This window comes from Lissotriton vulgaris, chromosome 12, assembly GCF_964263255.1.
Source record: "Lissotriton vulgaris chromosome 12, aLisVul1.2, whole genome shotgun sequence".
Taxonomy (NCBI): domain Eukaryota; kingdom Metazoa; phylum Chordata; class Amphibia; order Caudata; family Salamandridae; genus Lissotriton; species Lissotriton vulgaris.
The window spans coordinates 186390134-186412356 of NC_141700.1; the positions used below are offsets into that span (position 1 = coordinate 186390134).

The 22223-nt window shown below is 46.6% G+C and overlaps 1 protein-coding gene across 3 annotated transcripts in view; it reads left to right on the plus strand.

Annotated features, from left to right (window-relative positions):
* Positions 1-22223, plus strand: part of LOC147673797 (fatty acyl-CoA hydrolase precursor, medium chain-like) — a 342888-nt gene that overhangs the window by 164242 nt on the left and 156423 nt on the right. For all 3 annotated transcript variants that reach the window (XM_086947712.1, XM_086947714.1, XM_086947713.1), the window contains exon 8: positions 10611-10715. In XM_086947712.1, coding sequence (XP_086803838.1) covers positions 10611-10715 — 105 coding nt within the window. The remainder of the gene's footprint in view (positions 1-10610; positions 10716-22223) is intronic.

Genomic DNA, 22223 nt, shown 5'->3' on the forward strand with positions numbered 1-22223 from the left:
AATTTAGATCACTTTTGGGCAACAAGAAGGAACCTTTGCTGAGTAGTGGAACCAGAAGAAACTGAGGAGAGACTATCCCAAAGCTGAAGTGCTGCTTGGGGGATTGGCCTGCAATAGTTGCCTGACTGCCAAAGAAAGAAGAAAGGACGTTTGTGTACTTTAGTCAACTTGTAAAGTATCTCCAAGGGTTTGAGAGAAGAGCTTGCCTCCTGCTGAAGTCTCGGGGACAACAGACTTCAACCACCAGCTGCCCAAGAGTTCTTTGGAAGTGCCTGCTTCTCTTTTGGGCCTTCTGAGAGACTGTGTGTCGCAAGGAGCGGGAAGCGTGTCGCCGTCCCAGCCGCTGCCATCGCATCATGGATGTCACCGCTGTAGCTGTCGCATTGCACTGCATCAAGAGAAGCGTCTCGCAACCAAGAAGAAGCGCGTCACTGTCACAGCCGCTGCCGTCGCATTGTGGATGTCACCGCTGTAGCTGTCACATTGCACCGTATCATGAAATGCGCACGCATCCACGGAGAAGCGTGCCGCCGTAGAAGCTGCTGTCATCACATCACGGAACAAGGGTGTCGCCGCTGCAGCTGTCGCATCGAGCGGAAGCGTCTCATATAGTCGGAGAAGAGTGTCGCCACCAAAGCTGCTGTCTTCGCATCACGGAACAAGGGTGTCACCGCTAGAGCTGACACATCGAGTCAAGACTTCTCACAACGGAGAAGCATGCTGCATCAAGAAGAAAACGATGTCTTTATTTCTTTGCACCAATATTTCATCGCATCGTGGCATTGCTCACCGCATCACCCCAGAAATGCAGTAAGGAATCAACGCATCACCATCATTACAACACTTTCGTCGCCCTGCGTGTCGCATCTTAAGGTGCATTGATTAAAAGTGTAGCATTTTAAGATCCAAAGATAACTAAGCTAATTCTACCATTTTATTGTATTGTGTTTTTTTGTCATTTGTGATCTTGTGTTAAATCTATCTAAAGAATACTTATTTTTAATATACAACTGTGTGGTGCCCATCTGTAGTGCTGTCACTGGATTACTGTATGTGTTCACAAATGCTTTACACAGCCTCTGAGATAAGCCTCTCTGCTCGTGCCAAGCTATCTAGGGGGTGAGCAGGGGTTATTTTAGGAGTGTACATCCTTACCCTGACTAGAGGCAAGGGTCCCTATTTGTCACAAGTACCTACCTGTGACAACTAGAGACCCCCAAATCTAAATGTCCCATATGTGAGACTGTATCCTGGCTCCTGAATAGCAGTGAGCCCAAATCCGGGACCGCTGCCACACCACCAGACCCCCTTCGATCAGTGAGGCATAGTACCATATGCGCATCTTGCGACACATGCTGCCACAAACCCTGTCCAATGCCAGCCTGTGACATGTGGATGAGGGACAAGACTACCCTGCGGACCAGTAGGTCTCACATCCAGCACCAAGTCACGAATCACGAATGGCTGAGTCCACACCAGTGGTCGCACGGAGAGAAGTAAGAGGAAGATGCAGCTTATTCCGAACAAAAGCTGGGTCACAGTCACGGAGGTTACTGAACATGTGGTGCCACTGAACCTGAACTTTGAAGGCCGGTGGGGCCACCAACCTTTGCCGGTGACTCTAGGTGAATGGCTCTTGCTGACCGCTGCCTCCGGCCTTCACTGCTCTCAGCCTAGGCTGTACTTGAGTAGGCCACACATTTGGAACTGAACATCAAGTATGCAAAGGCAGATTACACATCGCGCAAGGCCTAAGAGGATGTTGCCTTGCATCTTGACTGAGAGAATAGCATCATTATTACGAAGGTGTTCGTACACTACCGACAATTGCACTGGTGTCACTAGCGCTGTGCATCACGAGCCAAAGACATGTGGCTGTAAGCCACTGCTGACCGCTGCCTACGGTCTACACTGAGGTCCAGTAGGTCACAGAGTCATAATTCAGCAATGGCGGAGTCCAAATCAGTGTACCGGCATCATCGCAGTCTGCATCCCCACTCAGCCCCAATGCCACTAAGTCTTTTCCCCGACATTCATGGACACTCTCTGGTCGAACAGTGGTGGCATCTGAGACTATGGCTACGGGGCAGTTTTTACCCCCATGAGGCCGATAGGCAATTGGTGGTGGCAACAGCCTGTCGCATTCCACTCCTCTGTTTGCTGATTAAAGATAAAATCCAACCTTTTGGCATCTTGCCCTGGAGGACACCTTCCACTGTCCCCCGAAACATTCCTAAACATACACCTTGGACAATGATGGTTAGTCGTTCAGGTCGCATGGCCCATCTGACTGCACTGCAAGTCACCGTCTCGGGGCAGGGTGCCTGTGCGGGCCGCAGTGCATCCGGGCCACTAACTCTGTGCTGGTCAAGTCCAGGACCCCTTCTCCAGAGACATAGGCTGGCCCCTGAGGCGTAGGCCTCGGGGTCATCAACGCAATGACCATGGCCTTGCTCTTTACACAGCCTCGGGTCCAAATGCGTCCCACCAGGGCTCACACACCATAGCGAGTCCAGACCGGCTCGGATGACGTATCACCGCATGAGGCACATGTCACCACCGCAAGGACCACCTCCAAACGCCATCTGCCAGAGTTGAGGTGGTGATGCTGACAGACTTCGCTAATGCTCAGCCTGTTGAGGATGCCATCATCAGCCGGATTCCCTGCTCAGCACTACAGTTATCAGTGACTCAGTGCACTTGTCTGTAGCTGATTATGTTTTGTGCTGTGGAGTGGTTGCGCAGGTATGTCACCTCAAACATTGTGGGGGGCCCTGAGACGTTGATGGTGAAGATGATGCAGGTATTTTAAGAGTTTTATATAGCACTGGCTAGACCCGGAGGTATCAGAGCGCTTTACATGAGGTTCCACAAAATTACAAGATTACATCAGTTCCAATTTATATCAGTTGCTAGACAAACAATTACAAGAGCATAGAAAACGAGATAAGTGAAGTGTAGAGGGGAAGGGGGTGAGGGTAAAGGGGTGGGAGGGAGATACGGCAGAAAGACGAAGGAAAGTCTGCCCAGAGTCCGGCTGGGTAGGTGACGGTCGAGGGAGAAGTCCCAAAACCCATCTCCTCTATAGCTATCAGGTACCTCCATCGGGCTTTGGCCAAGTAGCTAGGTCTTAATGGGAATCATTTAAAGAACATGGAGGGCAAAAAAAATGGAGCGAAGAGGTGAGGGGACAAGGAAGGTGAGAAAAGGACGATAGAGGAAGAGACAACGAGGAGAGACGAAATGAAGTCTGTCTAAAGGGAGACTGGGTAGGTGACGACCAAGGAGGGAGTCCCCGGCCCATCTCCCCTATAGCTAAACCATGTAGCTCCATCAGGCATCAGATAAAATAGTTCAGTGTCAATACACTGAGAGAGGAGAGAAGAAGAGACATAAATAGAGGGAGGATGCGTGAAGAGACGACAAGGAGAGACGAATGGACGTCTGGCTAAAGACCTACTGGGTAGGTGACATCCAAGAAGGGAATCCCCGACCTGTCTCCCCTATAGATAAACCAGGTAGCTCCATCGGGCATCAGACAAAATAGCTAGATCTCAAATGACGATGGAAAATTCACAGGTAAACAGGGTGAGAGGGTGAGTACTAGCGCGAGGAACAGGTGAGGGCAGAGGTCAGTAGCAGGAAAGTCGAGTGGAGTAGAGCAGGGAGGGGTAGGGGGGAGGTAGTTTGGTAACAGTTACAAGGTTACAAACAGTTACTGGAGCATGGTGATGCATACTCAAAAAAAGACAAACAAAAAGCAATGTTACAAAGGTACATGATACAAGACGAATGTGGCATGTGAGGAAGAGGGGTGAGATAAGGGAACAGAGGTAGGGGTAGCGACAAGGAAAACTATGTCCAAGGTCCGGCTGGGTCTTCACTCTGTTCCTCTGAGGACCCAGAGGCCTCTGGCTTTTGACCACTTATCTGGTGCCTCCTGGGCCTCTGTGACTGGGGTTTGTCCGCCTTTGTGCTGCAGCCACCATATTGGGATCAGGCGCGCCGAAAGAGGGAATCTGCTCCACGCTTGATGTTGCCTCCTTGTCTGTGGCTGGGAGTTAATGACCTTGGAGAGCGCAGGTAAGTGCGCCCCAGCTGAAAGCTCCGCGTACACAACTCCTCCGGCTCACTCAGTGCCCAACCATCCACGGCAACCAAGACAGCTTACCCTGGAACACCTCTAGTACTTAAGTACTGGGTTTTTAAGAACCCATCGGTGCCAGGGAACACACCCTAAGACTTCGAGTCCTTCCTGTTTCAGACTACAGAAACACAGAGTCTTCTTGGTGAAGTCAAAGATCGTATTTATTGGCTGCAGCCAGTAACAGTTATCCTAGAAGTACACCACCGTGTATATTCTCAGGAGACTGCTCAATCTTACAAAGTCAGCCTTCTCTTTTTATACAAAATATTATGCTTCAGGCAAACATTCCTTATTTTACAGTTGACCATTCACATATTTCCACTACAAAGAAAAAGCAGAGTCATGATGACAAGCCCATATTTCAGTTTGTTCAGCCCACAATCAATTGCCTGGCAAGGCCCGGTATTTTCCTCAGATATCGACGGACCTCCAATAAAAATGGGCACCTCCTCCTCGTAAAGCAAGAAACAGGTACAGGTGTGTGTAAGATTAGGCATGGTTTGTGTGCGATGAAAGGTTTATGATATGTTGTGCCTTGATACTATCTCATTCGGCCACTGGGAAAGGAACTGGTCGAACAGGTTTGGCTTCAGGCAGTGGAGTCAGCTTGCCCAGGTCACAGAGGAGTCAGCAAAGGAGTATGTGTCCTTCAGACTCGTTTTTGGCCTTAGTCATTGGGCCTATGTGAGGGCAATCACAAAATGCTGCCGTTCACAAAAATGGAACCTGAGGGTTCAGGACGACGGAAACTCTGATTTCAGGGTGATTTCGTCACCCGAATATGACGAAAATTCTTGTGCGTAGTATTGTAATCATTATCGGTCTGCTGATACCAAAATCGTCATGATACGACGATGTTTATGACACGGGTCCAGAATTTTCAGTACCACAGAACCGTCCCAGTTCCCGGTAGCTATTGTCCTGTATTCGATCGCTTAAAGAGCGCAATATGGATGGTGAAATCAACACTGTATAGTTCGGTGTTTGCGCCACGCACTTCACTTGGCGCAGGACAGTGTGGCCCCTCCACGAACGGCTGCTGCGATGATCTGCACGCCGCCCCCAGCAGCCTACAACAACATAACGTTGTGATCCTACCCAGCAGCGTTGGCTTGCCACTGTCACCGGTGCTCCTCCCACAGCCCACAATAGTACGCACTTAGTCGCGAGGTCGGCCAGTGTTTAATTCCAGGGCGCCCAGATAGTAGGACAAAATCACCATTTCCACTGTAACGTGTGGGATGCCGTCATTTCCGATGCACTTATGAAGTAGATTATATGAGTTGTGAAGCATCTTGCCATTGATGCTTATGGCGTATAAGTGCTGTAGTGAGGCGCACTCCCCTGCACACCACAACTGCCTTCCATATTATACGCCCCCTTTACTCGGCATTATTGCATTTGGCCCAAAGTTCATGGAGACAGCCGCCTCCCATAGATATCTGCCGCCCCCACACCTTACTTGAAGGACTGTGCACGTCTTAGGTTCCAACCGTGCCGTTGATTCTGCCATTTACACCAGGGGCCGCCATTTTAATAATCCAAACAGGTCTTCCCAGATGTGGCCTACAACCTGGCAATTGGAACGCACAGTCTGGTACCTGATAGCGTTAGTATAGTGTGCAGTGAAGGAGCGCTCCCCGATCCGTAGCGCCAATTGTACCGGTATTGTACGCCCCCTCAGCACAGGACGCTGACACATCGGGTCCCGTCCGCCATTTTGTAGAGGTGCTCAAGGAGTCCCACCTCCGTAACGCACCAGTCCCCCGTAATGACGATCAGCCGGCTATTACACTGCCCTCAGAGTTCGCTCTCGTCCACGTACAGCCGGTACATCGGCGCCCTGCTGCCATGAATTGTTCTGTGCTCAAACGGCAGCTTGGCGCTCAGAGGATGCAAAGCGGTGCCATCTTCGCCAGTGCACAGCCGCTCCCGGAGCCGACCCGCGATGGGCAATTTCGCCCGCACTCATTTGCCGTTTTTCACCACCATCGCTCTCCACAGATGCCTGGCACCTTCCGATTCATGAACTCGACATTTGCGTGCAGAAAGTCGAATCCAGGGCTCTGCGAGATTTTGATTGGCTGCGTTGCCCCACTCCGAGATTTTACGCGCACAGGGCCAAGTAAAGTCCAGGTTTCTGCACCCGCCCACCTGGAGAGTTATTTCCTGTAACAATGGGGAAAATAGCGCCAATTTCTGCTGAAAATAATCCAATCTGGCAACACTACTCACCGCGGCTGTCGGGGTCTGACACACAACACTAAATCTGCATCAGGTATGTATTGAAGGGACACAATCCGAAACTTTTCCTACGCATGAGTGCGCTCACCTCTAGTGTCCACAGCCCAGTGCACTGCAACTCACGGACACTTCTCTTTGCATGTTGGCAATCCTCTAGACTTTTTCCAGCTCACCCCATTTTGCTCAGAAGTTGACTCAGATTGCTTTCCTTTTCTGTTTGCGTTGCACTGGTGTCCAATGTCCAAGTGGTTGCCAACACCAGACATTCCGTGCGGGTTGGCTTACACTCACCCCACACACATCCAGCACTGGCGTCACTGTACATGTGGCCCTGCCAATAAAGGGGCCGGGCGCATGTATCCGTAGCCAGTTCAACATGATCTCTGCATGTGTCCCCGTGGTCCTGTAGTATGCAGGTGGGCCCTGAGCCCTACAACTTTACATTGTCTGGTGTACATAGGATGCAGACATGTCACCGGAGGCAGCTGTTTAGGTCTTGGACATGTAGCTTTGTCGCCACCCACTCAATTCGTGAGGGGAATGGCCACTGCCATTGTACGCACAGCCAACATGGGTGTGTGACTGATAATTACATGCCCCTGGGCGTGGTTTGTGCTGTGCAAGTGCATGTGCATGTGCCTCTATGGCAGCATGGGCCTCCTTAGTTGGGTGTGGGTGGGCCCTGAAGGGTGATAGACCCCTATGTATGTGTCCTGGTTCACATTCCATGGGTTCAACACCCACCCACACCTGCTGGGCCACCTTGTTTTGTCATGCTGACATGCCATTGGGGTGCCATGTGTAGGTGGGTCAAGTGTTATGAGCCAGCTGTGCCTCCGGGTGCTTACTGCTGTGTGGTTTGTTGCAGGCCCAGTGTTCTCCTCTGAGTAGCTTGGATGTCCGGGTCCAGGTGGGGGGTTGCGTGAGATATCCATGTGCTGCTGTAGGGTGTCAGTGTCGATGGTGTGGTGGTCGTCTCCGGCATCACAGATGCGCTGTATGATGTGCTCTGCTGCAGGTGTTGTAAGCCCCCTGCGAGGTGAGGGGGTGATGAGTGTTGCTTTTGTGTTGACATATATGTCGGCGCATTGTGCTAGTTTGCATGCAGACTGTATGGCAATGTACATTGTGACTGTTTGGGGGTCTGTGAGTAAGTGTATAGTTGGACTACATGACGAATGTGAGGTCTTATGCGTACATTACCATTTCACTGTTACCGGCTCTGTCAGCTGTAGTGGGCATGTTTCTGTGGATGTGCGGAGTCAGTTGTATCCTCGGTTCTGCAGTGTCGGCTATGCGTGTAGTTCCACGCTGTCGTCAATGTGCGTGTGCTGTTCGTGCTATGTGTGTGTGCTGCAGGGTGCCAAGGGGATCTGGGACATGATCCTGGGTGTTTGTGGGTGTGCAGTGTGCTACGCCTCGTTGTGCATGTGTACTATTTTGCACATCTGCCCGCTTCCCCCCAGGCCCTGTTCGTTGCACTCCCTGTTGGTCTTGTGTCTGGTCCTCTCGAGCTGTGTCCGTACTCCCTACTCCTTGCACCGTCCCCACACTGATAACTGTGGGCTGGGTTTCCTCCAGCTCCTCCGGTGGTGCTGAACTGCCACCTCCTGTAGACGTTGCTGCCTTCCTGTTGGCAGCGGGTTGGTGCCTTGTTTAGGTTGTCACGTCATGCCATCGCCTATTGGCCTCCTGTATTGCCCTCCTTGGCACTCCGACTGCATTCCAGGTGGTCTGCTTGTGGGTCAGTTTCTGGTAGTGTTCTGTCACCTTTGTGACGCTGGTCGTTTTCCTGCAGTCTGCACCCCGTTTTTCTCTCCCTCTTCTCCTTGACCGTTGTTCCTTGCTGGTGGTCTGTGGTGGTTGTGGGGTTCAAGTTGACCTTTGGCTGGGTCAGGGTGCATCAATGTTGTTACGTGCATCGGCTTGTTTCTGGTGTACTTTTCGCTGTGTTTTTATGGTGCATTGTCCCGCGAGACGCGTGGGATTTGTAGGCCTGTGGCTGGTTTTCGCAACTTTTTGTCCTGTGGTTGGCCTCATCGCATGTTTTTTTGCGTTCACATATCACATTTTTGCGGTGTGGCGTGGATTTTCCAGCGGACATTTGCCGCTTTATCTGGTGTCTATCGCATGCTACAGACTTGTTGTGAATTCCACATCGACACAAGGTTATTTTCCCGTGATAGGCTGCGATGTTGGGAAAGTTGTTACGCTACTCTTGTGGTAGTTATCACACCTTCTTGTGAATATACACCATATTGTTTTGTTTGTCTTTGCCAAATACCATTACATCCCACTTACGGGAAAGTTGAAATAGTAGAAACTTTAATACAGCTCCAGGGAGCTGTCCCGGGGTACCGCCTAAAAAAAGGCAACACAAATATGAACTATTTGAAGATTGCCAGGAAACCAGGACTTCTGTAAACAAGCAAATAATAGCAGCAGACCCCCTAATACATTGCACGATAAATTCGGTTGCAGAAACATTACAATTCTATGTTCCTGCTCTAACAAAGCAACAGGTGGCAGGATAAATTGGGGTTTTATACCTAAATGGAAACATATTTTTGAAGGTGGTAGTAAATTCTATTTCTATATCGGTGACGTGCAGTTTTGAAATTAATGACCGTTGGGAAATATGCTCCTTATTGATCGAACATTTTTAAAAGTTTTGAGCTTTAGATCTTATTAAAAAGTATATGATTTAAAAGTTAGTTACGTTTTATTTATGCAATTTTAAATTTCTACTTATCTGCATAAGGATCCGTCATTGCGTTGATAAATTCAAGAAGGTCAAAATATCATTGCATCAAATCACGTAAGTAAAGGAATTTGAAACGTAGTAACCTAAAATGTCCAGTCGCTGCGCCGGGAACATGTATATTACCGACCCTGCTCAGCGAAGACACAACCCATTAATAACCAAATGACGCAGACATGACGCAGGAGCAGAACATTCCTGCACTTCGACCTATAACATCGAAGGATAGTTTGATGGCCATATGCCGATGAACAAGAAGGGGACTGATTAAAGAGACAGCAGCACTTGTGTTTGAGTGCGTACATATATCTGTATGTCCGACCCCACACCATAATACCCACTTTATGCTCTAAATACTAAATAAAATATAGTGAAACATTGATTTTACTAACACATTTTTACCAGCATAAATGATGTTTACAATTGTTAAAATCCAGAGATCCTGATATTGTAGTTCATGATGTGTGGAATTTCCTGTTGCAAGTTGTTTTTGTCTACTTACTTGTTTGCGCCACCTACTGCATAAAACCTGTTGTGTATTTGGCCGAGGTATCTTGAAGTTCTTGTTGCAAGTTGTTTTTGTCCACTTACTTTTTTGCGCCACCTAGTGCATAAAACCTGATGTGTATTTGGCCGAAGTATCTCGAATTACAAAGCAGAGATTTCAGTAAAAAGCCTACACATTTACTGTCAGACCACCTGCAAGACATAATGGATGGAAGAATACACAGCGGAGGCATCAACTATGCTAAAATGTAAATGTAAATGTTTTTGTACTTGTATAGCGCACGGCTACCCGCAGTGGGTTTCCCGACGCTTGTACGAATACCGCAAGTGAACTAAAGAAATGGATTTATGACACATGAACACTGAAACAAAAATAAATTGTTGATAAATTCGATTTTTTTCGGTGTGCCACAGTGGAATCATTGGACCACTTCGCAGTGTTAATCATAGAAAAGAAAACATCCTATTTTTCAATTTAGTTAAAATTAAGGAGTGTGTGCACCGTCCAAAGAAAGCGCAGAAGAAAATTCCAATGTTCTCATGAAACCCAGGCTGTGTGAGAACTGAACAGCCCATGTTCACACTTTAAACTGCCAGAACTTCGTAATACTGTTGGAATATGAGTTAATGCAATTTCAGCGATTACTGTAATGAAATACTATAAACACCATCTTGAAAAATATGCTTATGTAGAATAGCTTTAAGAAAAACTACAATGCTTTGGTTTGGCCACGATTGTTCCATTCATCATCTAGAAATTAAGAAGTGCACTTATTAGCACTTAAATATATGTAACTTAATGTTTGGGGCCTTCATTTTTATTGTGAATTTTTCCAAAAAGGAGCACATTATGTAATCCATTTACTGTTCTGTAGAGCAACATTCACATGAAATCTTGTATGTCAATTGTCAAGTACAAATGAATTATGTTTGTTTCTTTAAACCCTGCAGATGATGGCTAATTTAACTGGCTGTGATTTTACTGATTCTGCTTCCATTGTAACCTGCATGAAGAAGAAAACTGAGGCGGAGATCTTGCATCCTTTTTTGACTATGGTAGGTGGCCTTGTATACAAGACTGACTTGACACAACAAAAACATCTGTTGTATCCTGCTGGACACATTCAAGTGTCTCAGTAGAGACAGAAAGGCAGACAAAATGAAATTATCGCCGCTTTTGCGGACGTTTTTGGCCGCAAAGCTGAGATAATTTCATTGCCCTATGAGCAAGCTGTCACTAACATCAGTTAGCAACAGCTTTTAGGTGATAGCGAGCGGTTTGTGGCCCGCTTTGCATGTCAGCGATATTTATCACTAATGACATGAAAAGTGGGCGTACCCAACCTGTTACCTACTGAAAGCAGTCGCTAATATCGTTATCGCCTATTATCAACGCAAGCGGAGCAATTAAAATATTCGCGCTAAGCGCGAATATCGCCAAATCCTAACCCCTGCTCAGACCACTTCTTAGCCTGTATATCCAATGGGAGGGGGATATTCAGGTTAAGTCCCTATTAGCGATAATGCCTGAATATCGCTGAATTACCAGCGATATTCACACATTTCGCCGATATCGCCGGAAATTTTATCGCTTTGGAGATAAACGTTGCTAATAGCAAGTTATCTCTGCGATAAAATCCGGCGATGCGCGGCAATAAAAAAAATTTCGCTAAGCCTATTTAGCGATAAATATCGCTAGTTCTTGATAATATAACCCAGAGTTTGTTCCCCACTCACTTGGGGTAGTGGGTACAGATGCACCCCACACGCATCCCTCACAGGCGTCACAAGTGACGTTAGCCTGGTAATAAAAGGGCCCAGGTGCACATTCTCAAAGCCAGTTCCAGTAAACACATAATCTGTCTGGGTCATTATTTATTATCATGTGGGCCTAGGGCCCTCAACACCATCCAACACAACACCTGCAGTAGATTGTACCATGTGCAAGGTGCCCATTCAAGGAATGTAATTTCAAACACGCTTGTTTTGTTACCAGAATCAGTATATCATAAAATAGGGCTAGACAGGTACCAAACAATGATGGAAATGCCTTACTACGAGCCACCTGTTCCACAAATCGGGTGGGAAAAGTTCAACTTTCTCAAGAAGGCTCTCCAATGAAGCGCATTCCATATTCTTATTGCTCATTTCCCAATATGTTGATGAGCAAACTGTGAACCAGCAGCAAAGCTAGGGATGCGGTGGTGTCAGGTAAAACTAGCTCGGGACGTTCTTGCTGGTGCGGATTGGCTTACTTTCTCCTGGTGGACGACGACTACCTGTTCTGTCCCTTCTTTGCTCAGCTTCAATACGAACCTGAGAACCTTTTACCGGGATTGATTTACTACCCTCCGCTTTTCATCATTGCCGTGTTTAATAACAGTGCGAGGAGGCGCTGCCATTATCTTCTGTTTACTGCAGAAACTTTTTGCCTAGCAGCGCTTTGACACGCTCACTTGGTGTTCTGCTCCTTACACTGGTGAGTGACTTGCAACTAGAGGACGTGTTGCCATTACTCTCCGTTTTTTGTTTTAATCAGTTTCTGCATTTCGCGTGAGGTCTCGCTTCTAGCATTTTCAGCCCCGTAATTGAAGAAGTCTGAATTCAGCTGTGACTGTTTGGTATTATGCAAGCGCAAGGAAGCGATGCCCGCATTTCTTTTGAAGCCGATTGCTTTCAGATAGAAGTTTGCTTTTCCTTTTATTTTTGCACTCGCAAGACTGACCCTTTATAAACAAGAGGCATGTGAACTCGCATGGAAGCCCCACCCATTTGGCCCGCCCCACACACACTAGGGTATGCAACGTTTTCCCACCCTTTCCTCACTATGATGGATAGCTCACTCGAGGGACCTTGGCGCCTTTCGGCGTGGTGGCAAAGTTACAGACACATGTGGTCACATATATTTGTGCAAATTCACGAGTTCGCAGATTTTCCTGTGAGCTCGTGGATTTTTGGGCCATTTCGTGAGATTTCGTGGACCGCAAATCCGCAAAATTTGCCCATACTTAATAAAGATCAAGGAGACCAATTTACCACCTCTGTTATAGACACTGCAAATGGACACATCAGAGACCTACTGGATAGTAAGTTTGATGTTTTGTGGAAAGGATTGGAACGCTTATACCTGCTTAGTGCTAATGTAAACTCACAGTGTAGTGAGCTGGTTGATATCAGGATGGCGCCATTGACTAACATACCCAACCCTAACTCTGATATGGCAAAATTTAAATATTACTTTGTACCAGAGCGTAGTAGGGCAATAAATAATATAATTAACACTGGTTGTGCTGCTAGCCATGGCCACAATCGGTCAGAGAAAAATGCGCAACCAACTTGTGATCCTCCTAATAACAGCCTCATTGGTGCCCCAGCCCTCGACACTCGCAAAGGCATCAGATTAGGAGAGGGTGGTTTAGTCCCAAAGCTCATTCCAAACACAAAGTGCAGTCAGGAGATTTTGGACCTACCACCAGCAGCTTGTCCGTATGTAGTGGTCCTGGCAGGAGTCCCATCACTCAAAGAAAATCAGGTTGCAACATGGGACCAATTACGCAACAAAAGCGTTGACTGGCTGTCAAAACATAAGGGATTCAGGGCATCACTTACTAATAAAACTATCCAAATGTGCAGAGTGGGATGGGTGGGCCAGTCCCCAAAAAACATTGAGGGGAACTGTGTAATTCTCAACTTCTGAAACCCATCCTTCGTGAAATCTATAGTAATGGCACAGGAGTCTCACCCCAATGTCCCAACCCAGATCTGGGCTCTGCCTTTGGGCTATTTTTACAAATTGTATATGGGAATCCCAAACACCGAAGCCCCTGTCCCCACTTTCAATAGGTTTTCGTCGCTGTCTGACTTGGACAACCAGGATTGACTACCTCCCATTGCTGTGTTCTCTAATACATCTCTTTTATCCGATGAACCCCCAGAGAGAGGCCTTTGCATTCCCACTGGGCCTACCCTCAACCATGATCCCGAACCCTTAGCCCAGGGCCCTTGCTTCGCATCTGTACCCAATCTTGCCCCTGATCTCGACTTAAAAATATTAATTTGGAACGTTGCTGGACTGGCTTCCAAAACCAATTTGCCAGACTGCATAGAATTTGTCCAAAAACATGACATCTTAATGTTTCAGGAGACATGGGAAACCAGAGATTTATTTCTGGAGGGGTTTGAGTGTTTCGATTCTCGCGCTTCCATTCCAAACCTGGGTTTCCCTTCAGGAGGCCTGTCAATCTGGAGAAACATCCTTGCAGGTGGAAGTGTAAAGGCCTTGGACAGTAATAACAATACATTCCAGGCAATTATTTATAAAAGTGTGGTTTCCATATGTTTTTTTAGTTTTTATAATAATGATTTTCAGAATCTACCAATTTGGCAGGAATCTGCCTAGGGGGATATTTTAATGCTAAAATTTACAACGGTAGCCATACTGCCACTCACCAACTTAGTAACACGCCTACCTGTAATAGGGGGATCGAATTAGCAAATGATCTATGCACACACAACCTCGAGGATGTAATGGAGATTGTTATGGACCCTGAATGTGTTAAACATATTATACCGACATACAGACGCATGGGCAGCGCTTCTACCATCGACTACGTCTTCATATCACCCTTACTACAAGACTGTCTCCTCAAAGCTGAGGTGGTTGATACCACTCATGGAGATCACAATCCGATAAATGTAACCCTAGACCAATTTTTTGCAAAGAGTGTGGTGCAAGAGATCTGTCTACCTCTACCGATAATCTTAGATTGGTCTGGTGGGGAATCGATAACACAGCTTTACTGGGCAAGGTGGTTAATGCGTATTTGGATCTTGTAGACACTTGTTTGACTTTTAAAGAACACAACATAGATGAAGTCGGTGCCTTTACGCAACTATGTGAGGGCATTATGATCTCAAGGCCCGTTAAGGAAACACACTTAGGCCCCAGATGGTTTGATAGCGCTTGCTCTGCTGCAAATAAAGATTTTAGAAGGGCAATTGCTAAAATCCCCAGGGACCAGGTGGCCATTAAACTGTGCAGACAGCGATATAGGGCTGCCATCAAACAAAAAAAAGTCGACTTAGTTAAAGAACAATGGGATAAATTAGCATGTGCTTCTACATTAAAGGACGGGAAAGCCTTCAGGCAGGTTGTTAAACCCATGAGGTCTATCGTTTACCCGCTCTCTACCATCAGTTGCAACATCAGTAGTGAGTCATGGGAGAATCATTTCTCTAAGATTTATTTAGCTCCAGCCAAACACCTGGCTCTAAACGAGAATCTGGTAGCTACCAAGGTCCATATAACCCTTACTGAAGTAGAGGAAGCAATACATCAGAGTGTGGGCAAAAAGGCGCCAGGCCCAGATGGCTTGCCAATTGTTCTCATTAAACATCAGCCTAAATTTTGGGCGCCTCTTTTATTGAATGTTTTTAACAACTTATCAGTCTCAGTAATCCCAAAAATGGGTTCTACCAGTATCATCGTGCCAATTTTGAAAAAGGGTGACCGCTCTAATCCAAGTTGTTATAGGCTGATTTCCTTGATCGACAATACACTGAAAATCTTAGGGAGGATCCTGTTTAACAAGATCAGGGCATGAGCCGAGGAGGGTCACATCCTCCACCCATGCCAGTTGGGGTTTACGAGCAAAGTTGGCACTGTTGACCAGTGCCCTAACCTCAACCTGATCATAGGAAAATACACAATAGCTAAAAGATCTCTTATTTTCCTGGCATTCATGGATCTGACCTCGGCCTTTGATTTTGTTAACAGGACTTGGCTTTGGTCCATCCTCTTAAAATATGGCCTGGACGAGGATTTAGTACACTTTTTATCTTATTTACCTAAGGACCTGCATGCCAGGGTGCGGATTGGGAAGGGCGGTGAGGTATCGTAGGCCATCAGTGTTGGGTGAGGGGTCAGGCAGGGTTGTGTCCTGGCCCCTCTGCTTTTCATTCTTTATATCAATGATTTGAGGGGATCATTGGTATCACTCACCCCTGATGTTCCCTTTATTAATGGCAACACGCTCCCGGCCCTTCTCTACGCCGATGATGCGGTTTTAATGGCACGTATCCCAAATACCCGACTCACATTGGTGCGGGGCTTCGTAGATTTTATGGCAAGCTTGGACCTACGCACTATTTTTAAGAAATCGTATTTAATGGTGTGCGGATCGAAAAAAAAAAGTACCTAAATAATGCCATTGCTTTGTTCTTAGATTGTTTACAGAGCACTAGCACTTTTCCTTATTTGGGACTGGTCTTTGCAGGGAACGGTCTATGGGTGGAGCATGTAGCACACTGTGGTAAAAAGTTTTCTAGTGGGATTAACAGCATACTTGGTTTCCCCCCACCTGGAAAGACACAGGTCATTTCTGCTATCTCTAAAAAATTTAAATTACAATGCATCCCCACTGCCACCTATGGAGCAGAAGTTTGGGGTTTTAGGCAGTGTGACAGCATAAAGAGGGAAGAAAACAGAGTTTGTCATAAAATATTGGGCGCCCCTATTTCTACATCACGGTACGCTCGCCACAGCAAATTCAAAATCCCTTACATAGATTATATCAAAGCTCGACCCGCTTTATTCAGGCATGCGGTTTGGAAGAACCTCGTGGTGCAACTAACTAGGGAAATAATTAAAGACTGTCTCCACTGCGATAAAGGTAAGAATATGGACTGGCTCGCCGCTGTCAGGAAGAGCCTGACCAGCATAAATCTTGAGCGGTTATTTGTAAATTCAACTGACTCAGATGGCATAAGTAAAAAAGCCTAATGAAGGCACTTTACGCCGCATATAGCAAAACTAGACATGAAACAGAGGCACGAAAACCCTTAGTAGCCAGATACATGACGATTGAGAATAGAACCCACCTACCCTGTAGTTATGTTTCAAGACCAATCGGTAGATGGGAGAGGAGCCTGCTTTTTAGACTAGGTGTCGATACTGTGAAATTTCTGCTTTGCTTTCCTCTGGGGTTTAAATCCAATCTTGACCAACTCCCCTTCCCTTACAAACAACGAAACACTTTTTATTCTTCTGTAGCATTTATTTAAAATATACAAAACAGTTTTGAATACCATTTTTTAAGACTATTCCGATGATTAATTATAAGGTAGCATATGGGCACATCATCACTTTGGAAGATGAGGAGCTAACATTCCGAGTAGGATCCTTTTTGAAAGTGGCAGTATGTGCCCGCTATTCCATGTGTACCGATTGAATTTTACCTCTTGTAAAATTAATTTGTATATGCCATTGACAGCTCATGTCGAGTTCTTTTTCACTGTACTTGTACATAAGATTAAATTGCTGTATTTTGTTTTATCTAAAAATGGGATATTCAAGATTCTGTATTTGTGCTTTTATGGATATTTATTGTATTCGAATAAAGATTTTGAATTGAATTGATAAGCATACAGAGGTTTAAGAAGTATGTATGAGTGAGATGTGTTAAATATTCAAATTTTGTAACATCTGTCATGCTTCACAGGAGGACTATTCCTCTTCATGAGTCAAAGGCTTGTTAGTGCATGGGAGCAAGATAGAATTTTGTGCAAAGTAATGTCCATGCAGCAGAAATAATGACCTACCAGACATTATGGGACAGTGGAAAATCCTGTGCCCGAGGCTTAGCAATAGATTGAAACACTGTGCTAAGAGGAGCAATGACTTTTGCATGACCACCAGTGTCATTGCACATCCCTCGCAGTTCGTTGCCAACATATGAAATATCTTCAGGGCTTTGTTTTCATGTGCCATCATGGAGTCTAAATTAATGTGGGTGATGACCAAATATTTGGGGTGCTTCTGAAAAAATCAAAATGCTGCCTAATTATATCTGTGGTTTCTTGTTAAATGCTTATGAGGTCATTCAGTTTGGTGTGGCGGAATACCTGCTGAAAATATGCGGTGATCCAGCCTCACCTGGCTCTCAATAGACCGTTTTATTAAGACGTGGATGAAGTGCAGAGTATCTTCTGGCTGATCTGCAGCTGGATCCACTATTGGAAACATGACATAAATGTGAGTATTAGAGCCTCGAGACAAGGGCTGTTCAGACTGGGGAGTCGGATGCACATGTTAGACAGCAAATCCGGGTTACACCGCGGGGAAAAAACGGATATAGCATAGGAGACAGCCAGGGCACAGGCCAGGACTATCCAGAGAAGATTGCATGAGGTTGGGACAAGGCCAATAAATGAATGGTCTGGTTAGACAAGAGAAATAGAGAAAGAAGTTGGGTGCTAAAGGTCCGTACTCTGCAAAGGGAGATCAGTAGGATGGGAGAAGAAATAGCAGCAGCCTTTCCTGAACACTACGAGAAACTGTACATGTCGACCTCAAGTAGAAAAGGGTCAGACTGTACTGAACTTCTTCGAGATGCTTGCCTCCCCAGGTTATCGCTGGAGGAGAGAGAGGAGTTAGACAAGGATTTCGCCATTGAGGACATAGAACGGGCCATTAGAGCCCTAAAATCAGGCAAGGCAGCTGGACCCAATGGCATACTAGCTAAGATATATAAAGGGGTGGCATCTCTGGGGGATCCAGATAACCAGTATATGTTTCAGGAGGCATTGTAACAGGATCGCCTCCCAGAAGGCCAATGGTTGGCCACTATCGTGGTCATTTCGAAAAAGGGAAAGCCCCCTGATGATTGTAATTCGCATTGCACTATTTCATTGTTAAACATGTTAGCAAAAGTGCTGGTGAAGGTATTAGGGACCGAACTCAGTGGCATTTTAGACAGTCTAAGAAGGATAGGCTGCAAAAGAGCGTTAAGCGACTGTTCCAACTTCTAGTAAAAGGAGTTTCAATCAGGCAATTAGTGTTAAAAGTGATCAGGGGCTGCATGTGACCCCAGAGGTGAAGCCATTGTTATGTTTTGGCATGCTTTGGAGGATTTGGTCACAGGAGCTATTTTGGACTTGCCCCTCTTCTGTCTTCCTAGGGGTTCTAATGCGGGCTGCCATCTGGCTTAGGAGAATTGGAGTAAGTAATCTGGACCGACGTGCAGGGGTCTTCATTTTGGGTGGGCCGGTGTTCTGTACGACCCAAACCCACAGTGTATGGAATTACAATAGGAAATCTTACCCCTTCCAGGATGAGGCAGCGTTCTGTTATTTCGATTTCCTTCGAGAGCACGCCCGCTGCTCTGGTCAGGAAAGAGTCCAGCGTGCTGATAGTTTTGCCTCCCAACTCAGATGCCCTTACTTTCCTTTTGGCCATAATATGTTGGAGGACACGCCACAATTTAAATCCAGAAGTTAGAGGGGTTCCCCTGCCCAGCCTCCTCTGGGAGATTGGGAGATGATGGGCAGGCATCGTGCTCTTAAGCCTATTTCCAGTCTCAGGGCAAGATGGGTAATGATGTCCCCAGCGGAGCCCAAGAATCAGGCACAGCTTCTCCCCTCAACAGTGATTCAGAAAAGGGGGTGGTGATGAACAGAGTGTCTGAATTAAGCAGACCACTCTTACCCATTCCAAAGATCAGGGCTTGATCCATCACCGTTTTTTAGCTCACTGCACCATCCCAGCTCGGAACTTGGCTATATGCAAATTAGTCTGACCCTGGCCCAGTGCATCATGGGAACAGGGCAGACCAAACTACCAAGCCAATTCTTATACTGGGAAGGAAACAAGCTACCGGGGACCGGTTTCTGGCATTTCAGCCATCTTCGGCCCGGCTTGCTTGAATCCTGATGGTGCAATTAGCAAGGGACTCACATCTGAGTATAACCTTCCACGCTTATGGTGGACAAAAATGATTCAGAAAAGGGGGTGGTGATGAACAGAGTGTCTGAATTAAGCAGACCACTCTTACCCATTCCAAAGATCAGGGCTTGATCCATCACCGTTTTTTAGCTCACTGCACCATCCCAGCTCAGAACTTGGCTATATGCAAATTAGTCTGACCCTGGCCCAGTGCATCATGGGAACAGGGCAGACCAAACTACCAAGCCAATTCTTATACTGGGAAGGAAACAAGCTACCGGGGACCGGTTTCTGGCATTTCAGCCGTCTTCGGCCCGGCTTGCTTGAATCCTGATGGTGCAATGAGCAAGGGACTCACATCTGAGTATACCCTTCCACGCTTATGGTGGACAAAAATGATTCAGAAAAGGGGGTGGTGATGGTTTTGTCCACCATAAGCGTGGAAGGGTATGCTCAGACATGAGTCCCTTGCTCACTGTGCCATCAGGATTCAAGCAAGCCGGGCCGAAGACGGCTGTAATGCCAGAAACCGGTCCCCGGAAGCTTGTTTCCTTTCCAGTAAAAGAATTGGCTTGGTAGTTTGGTCTGCCCTGTTCCCATGATGCACTGGGCCAGGGACAGACTAATTTGCATGTAGCCAGGTTCTGAGCTGGGATGGTGCGGTGAGCTAAAAAACGGTGATGGATCAAGCCCTGATCTGTTGACTGGGTACGAGTGTTCTGTTTAATTCAGATACTCTGTCCATCACCACCCCCTTTTCTGAATCGTTTTGTCCACCATAAGCGTGGAATGGTATGCTCAGACATGAGTCCCTTGCTCACTGTGCCATCAGGATTCAAGCAAGCCGGGCCGAAGACGGCTGTAATGCCAGAAACCGGTCCCCGGAAGCTTGTTTCCTTTCCAGTAAAAGAATTGGCTTGGTAGTTTGGTCTGCCCTGTTCCCATGATGCACTGGGCCAGGGACAGACTAATTTGCATGTAGCCAGGTTCTGAGCTGGGATGGTGCGGTGAGCTAAAAAACGGCGATGGATCAAGCCCTGATCTGTTGACTGGGTACGAGTGTTCTGTTTAATTCAGATACTCTGTCCATCACCACCCCCTTTTCTGAATCTCCCCTCAACAGGCAGCAATAAGCAAGATCATGGTGGCAATACAGACTGTGGGCAGGTGTCACGCTTTTAAGCACATTTCCAGGCACAGGGGAGTTGGGTAATGAAGTCCCCAGTGGAGCCCAAGAGTCAGGCCCGGTTCCTCTTCTCAACAGACAGCAATTAGCAAGATCAATGGCGGCCCATCCAGACATATCAGAAAGTATTACTGGGTGGCACAACTGGTAACAAGTAATGCATGGGTATTTATGAGTTGAGAAGCGCCAACATGTGGGACAGCGACCTCCTAAAAGAGGTAGGAGAACTGAAGGATTTCCACAAATTGGGAGTGCTGGGGATTGACTGCTTACAAGACATATGGAGGGGCAAAATCTGATAGACTTCGAGGATTTAAAGAAAGAGTACCAGATGACTGACTCCGAACAGTTGCAATACATACAACTGAAACATGCACTCAGGTGCCACATCCCAGGAGGTGAACAATTAGCAGAATGCATACCACTTGAAGATGGGGTTTTACTAAATCTCATGATTGATAAGGCCACTTCCCTGGTATACAAGAAAACAATGAACAATATACTGGATCACCTGAGGGCTCTCTGGGAGACGTGTGAGGCCTAGCTGGGAATACTCGCGGATGAGGATTTGTCAGAGGCGATACAGAGCCCTAGGCAGGAGGCAGTCAGAGCACTTACATATCCTACTCAGATACTGCACCTCAAGGGCAATGCTTTACCCAATGGGCACAGTGACACCGACCTTTGGACAGTTGAGGATGGGCACTTTTATTTCACATATTGTGGACATGACCCCAAATTCAGCAATATTGGTGGGAGGTGGCACAGATAATGTCCGAAGTGGTAGAACAGGAGGTCACTGTATGTGAAGGGAGAGGACTGATAGCCAAAATCTTCCAAAATGTGGCTCATGATAGCAGATATAGTTTTAAAAAGAAATTTAGTAAAGGCGTGAGGAGAGCTCCACCTCCAAGTGTTGTAGAGTGGAAGGAGGACCTAGATTGGTGTTGTGCAGCTGAAAAAAGTGGTGTTCCAAAATATAGAGTGCAGAGGAAGTTGAGCAAGGTGTGTGGAATATAGCGTTTTTTGAAGTTACTACAATCATAGAAGGCATGCTAGAAGGGGTTGGGCTGCGGGACTCCAAAATGCTTGGAACTGTTACTAATAGTTGATTTTTAACTGTTCCATTGTAATGGGAAATAGTACTGTATACTGATGATGTCCCTGACACCCTTGTGGAAACTGTACCAAAAGGCTGTGTCAGTGGTTGTACTGCCAAGCTTTTGTTCAATAAAAATATTTTAAAAGAAATGTATTCCTGCAGAGTAAAATTGCACGGTAAGTAGTTTACTGTGCGTGGATGCCCTGAGAGAGACCTGGACGGCAATAAAAATACCCAAGGGGCCGTGTAGAAACATTGGTCACGTCACGCTATGGTACTCATTTTTGGACGGTATGTTGAGCACACTACTGGGTCTTTGAAAATTGATAACAATGCAATCTCTTGGGATGTTTTTCGTAGAGTGGCCCACACAAACCACTCTTCTCACCATTAAAATCTAATGCCGCCCCAAGTATTAAGATGCTTATATTTAAACAACCAGTGGCCGACCATTTTGGGAAGCTTGTCCCAGGAGTCCTCTAAGGGGTGAGACCCTGGCCAAAATTAAAACAATTCGACAGGCAGTGAGCGGAAGACTCAGAATATCGTGACAGA